Raw genomic sequence first — 10323 nt, forward strand, 5'->3', positions numbered from 1 at the left:
TTTCCTATAATGAAAGGCATCTCCACTGCAACTTTTATTAATAGTTGCCTCCCTCCCACTATCAACATAACTTTAATTTAAAACACGTGGTTGAAATGCAGTAATTTGAAGCCATGGCTTTTCAGTCAAACAATTGCTAACATTGATGGTGATGCATGTGATAAGGTTCCTACTCTTTAAAAGAGAATAGCTCCCCAGTATAAACATATGTGCTCCAAAAAGCTTGTAACAATTTTCTTTTCAGAACTGTTTTTTCTTTCGTTCATTTCTCATATTCATGACAAAGTTTTCAGCAGAACCAGCATGCTAAAATTTCTGTTTAGCATTGACATGTTTTATTCTGAAATGCAGAGAGTAACATGATCTCACATGACTGCCTAAAAATAAGAGACACCATCTATAGTAACAATGCTTTCTTAATTTTTTCAATTTACACTTCTTGAAATCTAGTAAGTTTCTAATTTTCTTGTGTTGAAGACAGAATATAGTTTTAATGTGAAAATAATTTAACCATAGCTTTCTGAAAGGAAACTCTACTTGTTATTCTGTGTACGAGGTTGTGTATTTACTGTAAACAAAAAGGTCAGTCCACCTAGTATCAAAATCCATTGTCTTGTTTCTCTGCCTAAGACAAACCTGTTCTTTGAGCTTTTTGCCTTTTAATGGGCACACTGCCTTTGTTTATTATACTTCTCTTTTCACTAATTTTTATTATGGTGCCCAAAGGCCTTAAAAGCAGAGCATTAAAAAAGTATTAATACTGTTATATGTAATTTCCTCTTCAGTCCCTCTCCCCAGACAGATGTCTTCTAAACACATACTATTTTCGAAAACCATTTTCTAAAAAGCAGCTGATTGACAAACATTCTATTTAGATCCTCTCCTGCTGATCTGTCATTTATTTTCTGTATGTCCCATCTGTTTTTAATTACTAGGGGTATTTGCATGAAAATGAGGTCTGTTCATATTGTTTATGCCTAGTGAGTCACAATCCTAACTCTTTGGGGAAATGAACGAGGCTTAGGCCTTGTCTACACTATAGAATTTTGTTAACGCTAGTTAAGCCGAGAATCAAAAACCGGTATAATTATATCGTTTGTGCATGTTCACACAACTCTTCTTCTGTCAGCGGAGCATGCCCACAGTTGGTGCTCTAGCATTAACAGAGAGAGCAGTGCACTGTGGGTATTTATCCCACTGCGCTACTCATCAGCTTCTGCAGATAGGAGTTGTGGGAAGACAGAATGGATTGCAGTGCATCATGGGTGAGGGCTCAATGTCCTATGATACAGTTTTTTTCCATCCCATGATTCTCTGGGCTTCGAACTGTGTTTCACAGCATTTTTCAACAGCCCCTGTTTACTGTGCGCCCGCCTTCTCTGTCTGAAAGGATGGATCCTGCACTGCTCTCTCTTATGAAAACATCACAGCTGGTCATGCAGTATATCATGAGGACCAAATCTGTCTGACCTGCTGTGTGCCATGAAAAGAAACAACACCAGATTACTTTTGGCATTCACGGAGAAGCTGCACACAGTGGACCATCACTTTTGGTCTCGGGAAATAAGCACTAAGTGGTGGGATCGCATCATTATGCAAGTCTGGGATGATAAGCAGTCGCTGAAGAACTTTCAGATGCAGAAAGCCACCTTCCTGGAACTGTGTGCGGTGCTCGCCCTGGCACTGCAGCGCAAGGACACCAAAATGAGAGCTGTCTTCTTAGTGGAGAACCGTGTGGCGATCACTGTGTGGAAGCTGGCAACTCCAGACTGCTACTGGTCGGTCACGAATCAGTTTGGAGTCGGGAAGTCCACCACTGGGGCTGCATTAAGGCAAGTGTGCAGGGCCATTAATCATATCCTGCTACGAAGAACCGTGGCTCTTGGCAATTTGCACGAAATAGTGGATGGCTTTGCAGAAATGGGTTTCCCTAACTGCGGAGAGGCGACAGATGGCACACACATTACAATTTTGACACCGGACCACCTTGCGACAGAGTACATCAATAGAAATGGGTACTTCTCCATAGTGTTGCAGGCGCTTGTTCATCACCGTGGGCGTTTCACTGACATCAACGTGGGGTGGTCAGGGAAGGTGCATGATACATACATCTTCAGGAACACTGGCCTGTACAGAAAGCTGGAAGCAGGGACTTTCTTTCCCGACCAGAAGATTCCAATGGGGATATTGAAATGCTCATGGTGATCCTGGGAGACCCAGCCTACCCCTTACTCCAGTGGCTCATGAAGCCTTACAAGGGAAGCCTAGACAGCAGCAAGGAATGCTTCAACAATAGGCTAAGCAGGTGCAGAATGACCATAGAACATGTCTTTGGCAGATTAAAAGCACGCTGGCGCTGCCTTTATGGCAGGTTAGACCTAAACGAGGAAAATATTCCCATGGTCATAGCAGCCTGCTGTGCGTTCCATAATACTTGTGAAGCTAAGGTGAGAAGTTTCCCCTGGGGTAGAAGAGCTCGGAGGCAGATCACCTGGCGGCTAATTTTGAGCAGCCAGATATCAGGGCTATTAGAGGGGCACAAGAGGGGTCTATCTAAATCAGGGAGGCTTTGAGGCACCATTTTGACAATCAGCTCCAGTAATGAGTCATTCTATACAGCATTCTGCCATGCTTTGTTAACTTGCCACCTTGCATAAAAATGTTAATGATTCCTGACTGGGATTTTTACACAGCAAATTATCAAATTGCCACTCTGTACTCATTCCAGCAGCAACCACCGTGTTTTGGAGACAAATAAAGATTGGTTATCATTCAGCAAGTTTGTTTTTATTAAATACCAATAAACAACACACAAAAAAGCTTGGTGGGAAGGGAGATAACAATGAAGGGCAGTGTAGGCTCTCATAGCTGTGTGTAAATCCAGCTATCATTTTGGAAGCTGTCTGAAGAGGTGGAGTGACCAGGTACCAAGATGGGCCTGGAAGTTGCAAGGAATGTGTGGGAGGAGTTTGGGGAGGGCACAGAAAGCAGTTCTGTATCATCTGCAGGGGGGTCGAGCACGCATGAATTCTGCCTTCAGTGTGATTAGGGACTTCAACATCTCTGTTTGCTCCTCCATCACTTTTATCATCTGCTCCTGGCCCATTAAAATTCACTCCTGGCTCTCCTTTCTGTCCTGCCTGTCTATTTTATAATTTTCTTTTAAAGTCTCTCCCCACAACCTGTGTTCTTGTTTTTCAGCCTCTAAGGATTGGAGCACCTCTCAAAACAGGTACTCCTTGCGCCTCCTTGGTTGCTTCCTTATCTAGCAGAGGTGCTCCGCCAGTGTGTAGGGGGTTCCACTGAAGTCCACATCTGCAGAAGCACAATAAACAATAAACAGAAGAATGAATTTTAGTGCACGCACCACATCAACTCATTATAGTAAAATGCACCTTTTAAAAAATACGAATCAGTTTCTCACTGTCTCTTGGCAAGCACACAGCTCGGGGCGGCGGGGGGGGGAGGCGCTCAAGAGGTGGCAAAGGGTCTCGTTGTTTTTTTAAGGGGATCACTGCAGGGGACTAGGGACAATATTGTAAATTCTGCCACCATTTTCCACAGGCAGAGGTCATTGAAAATGATATCTCACTCCTGAGGGTAAGGAAGGATGCAAGGGTGCATCTCTTGCATGAGTGTGGCTTCAGACCAGGTCCCTATTCTTCTCGCCTGTGTGCCACTTTGGTCACTGCACAAGTGATTACTAACTGGCACGGGAAAGTTTCCTACAATGGGGGAAGGAACAAAGCAGCTCTGCCAAGGAACCTTCAACAGAGGATTGGTGAGTACCTCCAGGGAAGTTTCCTAGAGATCTCTCTGGAGGATTCCCATGAAATCTCGGTGTGCATTAACACACTGTTTCACTGCACTGCAAAGCTGCCCAGGGGAACGTGAAGCACACGCCAACACAGCTAGTCTTGTACATTTCTATCCCTTCACCTATTTCTAGCATATAGCAAAGCAAAGGACAGATCTACCTCATATAACCAAGCAGCAACAACTCAAAAAGATCACTTACCAGAGTTCTCCTCTCCTGCATCATGCACGCCAGAGACAGACTGCTGGGACTGGCTAGACCCCTCCAGAGTCAAAAAGAGTTCCTGACTCGCCGCGCCACATCATCCTCCAACTCGATCTCCTCGTCCACCACTTGAGTCCACTGTCTCCAGCCCCACCAAAGTATCCACAGGGCTCTTGGTGGTGGAGTCACCACCAAGGATGGAACCCATTCTTTATAGAAGCAGCAGATCCTTGGCCCAGCACTGAAGTGACGGTTTGACTCCCTTGCCTATTGGTATGCCTGCCTCAGCTCCTTTATCTTTGCACGACATTGATGTGTGTCCTGGTCATAGCTCTTATCCAACATGCCACAAGAAATCTGACTGTAGGTATCAAAGTTCCTACAGCTAGAGTGGAGCTGGGACTGCACAGCCTCCTCACCCCACAGCGCCAGCAGATCTAACAACTCAGGTCCCCTGGTCTTCAAAGGCGGAGAGGCGGATGCCTGTGTACCTGGGTGCAGGGCAACGGAGTTCCAACTGCTGCCCAGAGTGGTCAGGATGGACATTGTGGGACACCTCCAGGAGGCCATTTACAGCAACATAACCAAGCTCAGTGTCTACACCAGGGGTAGGCAACCTATGGCACGTGCGCCAAAGGCAGCACGCGAGCTGATTTTCAGTGGCACTCACACTGCCCGGGTCCTGGCCACCAGTCCGGGGGGCTCTGCATTTTAATTTAATTTTAAATGAAGCTTCTTAAACATTTTAAACACCTTATTTACTTTACATACAACAATAGTTTAGTTATATATTATAGACTTATAGAAAGAGACCTTCTAAAAACGTTTAAATGTATTACTGGCACGCAAAACCTTAAATTAGAGTGAATAAATGAAGACTCGGCACACCACTTCTGAAAGGCTGCCGATCCCTGGTCTACACTGAACCTTTGTCGATATAACTTTGCCACAAAAAGCTTTATGCCTCTCTTCAAGGTGATTTTATTTTGTCAGCAAAGCAGGAGGGTTTTGTCAGCAGAAGGAGCATTGTAGTGTGTACACATCCACTGTTTTGTCAATGAAAGCTGACTTTTGTCGACAAAACTCTGTAGTGTAGACAAGGCCTTAGTTTATGGGCCCACTCCTACATTTCTTGGGCCTCCAAAATGCCCATTTAAGTCAGTAGGCTTTTGGGTGCCAAGGAGTAAAGTACCAAGGCCCAGATTTGAAAAGAACTCTGTATGTGTCTCGTGCTATATTAATTACTGTTAGGAGTAGTAACAATGTAGCAAACAGAATGATAACACTAGGAGAACATGAACTCTTAAAAACAACTATTCTGTTTTCATGCAGATGGTTCTAGTAACAAAAAAACAGAATGAGAATTAGAGAAAATGGAGCCAATCCTACATTTCTTGTACACCAAAACTCCTATTGCTGGCAATGTGTGATATGTGTTCAGAATTTAAACAGAATCTTTAAAATGTTGACATGGAGCATTAGTAAAGTTTTTTGAGTGTAGTTTTTTGGATATGCAAGTGCAGTATGAGTGAAAGTCATCCCTTCCCCTATAATGAATAAATGGGATTTGTTATTTATTTATTATTAATGGGATTTAATTTTATTATTTATTATTAGTGGGATTTATTCAGGAAAATAACTGAGGATTGGGGGATACAATCCACACACCCACCCAAAATGAGAAAACCACAGCTCCTATATGGCAGCTATTCTAGTCAATGAACTGAAACAGTGTTTGCAACTGCTATACAACCCCCTAGATCAGTGGTTTTCAACTTTTCATTTGCGTACCCCTAAAAAAATTGAATGGAGGTGCAGACCCCTGTCAAAATCTTAGACATAGTCTCTGGACTCCCCGTGATTCGCAGACCACTGGTTGAAAACCACTGCCCTAGACAGTGGCTCCAAGCCACTAGATCTATCAAAGTGTGGGTCCAATAGGCTCTTCCGGAGTCCTAGTCACAGCTAGTTCAGAGCTCCCTGCACAGCACACAGGAAATGTGAACGGCCCTCTATGCAGCTGACAAAGTACTGTGCCTTACTGCACAGCCCTACTACAGAGCTTAAGTATCATGGCGAGCCTTGAATGGGCCCTCCATGGGTGAGTGAGTTTCATCCTGTCTGAACAGTTGTGTGACTTTGCTGGTTCTAGTTACTCTGGCACCTGGTATAAAAATGGCAGATAGTCCATCATTTGCATGAACAATTCAATCCCCAATTCCCTGGCACTTGTGTAGAATTCATGCACTCTCTGAAGATATTGTTCTCATGCTCTCTTCCATTCCGCTTTCTTAATTATTATTATTTATATTACAGTAGTATCTAATGGCCCCAGTTAATTTCAGGGCCCCATTATGCAGGGCTCTGTACATACATATAGTAAGAGATAGTCCCTGCCCCAAGGAATCTAAAGCTTTGACCCAGCAAAGACTTACTCTGGGATTACGCACAATGTGGAAAATTAAACCAGGAGTGAATCTCTGCGGCATTGGATCCTACACAGACAAGATATCGGGTGGGAGAAAGGAAGTACTATCCCCTCCATTTTACAGGTGGGCAACTGAGGCACAGAGCGATTAGCTCACTGATGTGCTGTGACCATTGCTTATCACATTCCTCATATGCATTTCATTGATATTTTGTGCTTCAGCCCTCTGTTTGTCACTTTCCCTTGTTGCCATGTCTCATCGTTAGATTGCATATTCTTTGGGTCAGAGACCAAATATTTTTTTTGGTTATGTGTTTATACAGTGCCTAGCACAATGGGATCTAATCCCTGATTGGGGGCCCCTGGGCACCACTGCAATGGCAATGTAAATAAAGAATAATAGAAGTCTGTAGCAGAGACAAGAATTGAGCTCAGATCTCTTCTATTTTAGTTTAGTGCCTTGACTACTAGGCCATTCTGCCTCATTTATCATACTGTATTTTAAAAAACAGGGGTTCCCCATCGGCCCACCAAACGCTCTTCATCATTCTTTCCCTCGTTATCTTGTATGGTATAAAGGCAAAGTTTTAACATAAGTGCTGATATGTATATCAAAGTTTGCATATGTGCTCTGTAGAAAAAATAATATATGTAACACGGTGTCCATACAAACACTAATTCCTCTAATATTCTGAATAAAAATTGGTAAATAAATCCCCGATGTTTCAACTTGAACATTCCAAGTACTGTAGCCTCTTTTGGGCATGGAATAAATCCTCTCTCTTTGGAATACTAGAGGAATAAGTGTATAATAAGTATATAAGTGTACATGGTGCATGAAAGTTATTTCACACCATATGTTTGTATGTTTCACACAATGCAAAATAAAACTGAAATGCCATTTTTATGTCACTCTGAAAAAAGTAGGATCTTCTGAGTGATAGGTAAACAATAAAAGGCCCAAACAATACAAAAACAAACAGTCCTCATGAAAACTATTTCTAGTATTTAAAAACATTCCTCTAATGTTTACTGAGACTGGGTCACAGTGCATCGTGTGCTGTTTGAAACATTTTTAGTATTCCAGACATTATATGGACTGGTTTTGGAATGTCCTAAAGGAAGGTTGAAATGGATACATCTGATCCTGTATACATTTCTCCTTCACATACAGCTAGGATTTTAATATTGAGAGGCATTTTCTCCCCATAAAATAATCTCACCAAAATTGTGAAACTCAAAAAACCCAAAAACCTATAAACTAACACAGTTCACCATTTGAGCACACTACTTGTTGGCTCATCCACTCTCCCTGCTTATATTCACCTCTAATTAGGCCCCAATCCTGCAATCGGGTGGATGCCAGTGCCTGCAAAGAACCACTGGGGCTCCATTCAGGTGCACCCACAGGAATGAAATCGGGGCTTTTGACTGTAAATTACGCAGGACAAGGACTCCGCCTTCACAGCACCTAGCCACTGCCAGTACTTCATAACCAATAATGATGACCACAGGGTATATTTAATACACTCTTCTTTATCATTTTCCTAAATAACCTCATGTCACGTGGTTCCCGCAGGACGATGTCTGATTGGGAAATTGTTTTTATCTGGCCATTTTAATAAACCAGTACTGAGGCTAATACATTACAGCCACATAAAAATAACCTCATTCCTATCCACTGAGCAGAATCTCCTCTTCTCCCGCACACGGGGAGGTGATTCCACAGCTCTGGACTAGCCCAGGCTCCTGTCCCTTTAAACGTGACCGACTAGAGTCCAGCCTGGCTGGAAACTCTGCGCCTGCCTGCGCCCCCTCCTCTGCCCCCAGCCCCGGGCAATGGCGCCTTCGCAGCGCTCCCCGCTGGAGGAGGTTGGCGTGCGGCGGGCTGGCGGAGGCGGCCGCATGCACAGGGGAAAGGCCGCCCGTTTCCTTTGCCGCTGCCCGGGCTTTCAAGGGTGGGGTGCGTGAGGGGGGATCACTGCACAAAGGAAAGTGCGTAAATCTAATCCCGGCTCGGTTCGCTCCCCGGCCGGGGCCAGGGCAATCAGGGCGGGGACGTGTCTTCTCGGGTTCATCAGCCCATGTGGCTGCGTGCAGCAAGCACCGCGCGCTCTCGGCGGGGGCGCTTAAGCTTTGCCCCCCACCCACCCCACCCGGGCGCCCCTTTCCTGCCCACAGAGCGGGCGGCGTTAGTGTCACAGGCTCGTTCTGCACGTTTGGCTTTTGCAGTCACCGGCTCAGCTGCCACGGGAGCCGGGGTGCATCTGACACCCTGCAGGGTGGATGCATTATTCAGCACACGGTGCATTCTGAGCTGCGTGAGCCTAGACCCTATGGGACTGTGCATGCTGCGGGGGGGCATGGGGTGTGTGTGTTCGTTCTCTGGTACAAACACACGCCAAGGCTGGGTGGGGGTGGGATTCAGGGGCAGAGGAACATGCACTTACTTTATCTATGGTGCCCGGGAGCAGGCGGTCCAGCAGCCGGCACAGCACGACCCCGTCTTTCAGAGACGATTGCAAAAACCCCTCGGGGTCCGAGATGGTCTTTTTGGGCGACTCCAGCACGCCCAGGGTGATCAGCCATGTAACGGTCTGCTCCGCGGAGTTCATGGCTGCTGCCGCCGCCGCCGCGCGGAGGGTAAATCCCAGCGAGGGGGAAGCAATCGCGCGCCGCAGGAGGCTGTATTTGGCCTGTGCCCCCCCTAGGATCCCCCACCCCTGGCTTGGGGTTTCACATTGAAGCAGCAGAGGCCGGGGCCGCCGCTCCCTCCTCCCTCGCCATGGAGCTGCTGCAGATGACGACTCGCTTTGCGAAATCCAGTGGGTCCAGTTTCTCCCTCTCGTGCGTTTTGGCAGCTTGTCAACTGCCTTTTCATTACATACACATGAACCTGCAGCGCCTCCTCCCCCCGCCGCGGCGGCTGCCTCCGCATGACATCACTGACAGCCGGAGGAGAAGAAAAGACGCGAGGCCCCTTCTCTGCACACAAACCTGCGGCGGAGCCCGCGCCCCTCCAGCGGGCATGGCTCACTCGGGGCACAGCTGCTGCAGGCAGGTCTCCTTTGTAACACGCAACGAGCGCTGCTTGCACATATGTGGGGAGCTGCCGTCTCGCAGAGCTTGGCATCTGCAGCACGCGGGCTACAAATGCAAACGTTTGAGCTATTGTATAAATGCATCCTGCGTAGGTAATAGGGACAGTGTGTGTGTGTGTTTATGTATTATATAGTCACACATATTACATGGGGATGTGTGTTCCCATGCACACATTGGCAAATCGTATACATATGTATACACAACCCCAGTCTCCACGGTCAGATTTAGGCAGACTGGGAGACCATTTAACCCCCCCACCCACCCACCCATATACATGGTGGCTAATATCGGAAATGTTTATACTGACATTTTTCACCTAGAGGTAAACTGGATATTTGATCTTCAAATCGTGGCATCCTTCAGGATTTTTTAGCATTCAAATAAGTGTGTGTGCCGTGTACTCTTTTACTACCCAGCAAGCCAACAGTTGCTGAGTGAACATTTTAATTCAGTATGTAACCAGATGGATCCTAAACAGTGCAGAATGGACTCATAAATCTATCAGGAATAGGTTTATGCTGTATTGTGCTTGACCTTGGTAACGTTAACAACGATCTAACGTTGAACAAACAGTTTATGTTGTATGTGCCTTCTAGTGGAGGGTTGGTTTATGCCACTTGATTGCAATCAGTGAACTCGCCATATAAAAGAAAACAGAGTTATAAATAATGGTTTTGTATCATTTGATATTTCCAAGTGAAAGTGTTTTACTCCTATTACATTTGAAGCAGTCACTGACAGTGTTGCTTCTGGAGCCATACAGGCACTAGAA

At 45.6% G+C, this 10323-nt stretch overlaps 1 protein-coding gene across 7 annotated transcripts in view; it reads right to left on the bottom strand.

The window, feature by feature from the left end:
* The window catches only part of ARHGEF7 (Rho guanine nucleotide exchange factor 7), a 202310-nt gene extending 193114 nt beyond the window's left edge, over positions 1-9196 (bottom strand). For 4 of the 7 annotated variants that reach the window (XM_034758145.1, XM_034758151.1, XM_034758149.1 and 1 more), the window contains exon 1: positions 8900-9196. In XM_034758145.1, the coding sequence (XP_034614036.1) occupies positions 8900-9064 (165 nt within the window). In that variant the 5' untranslated portion in view covers positions 9065-9196. The remainder of the gene's footprint in view (positions 1-8899) is intronic. The other 3 variants (XM_034758152.1, XM_034758146.1, XM_034758150.1) reach the window with 2 other exon arrangements.
* Positions 9197-10323: the final 1127 nt, after the last annotated feature.

This window comes from Trachemys scripta, chromosome 1 (assembly GCF_013100865.1).
Source record: "Trachemys scripta elegans isolate TJP31775 chromosome 1, CAS_Tse_1.0, whole genome shotgun sequence".
In the NCBI taxonomy this organism is placed as follows: domain Eukaryota; kingdom Metazoa; phylum Chordata; order Testudines; family Emydidae; genus Trachemys; species Trachemys scripta.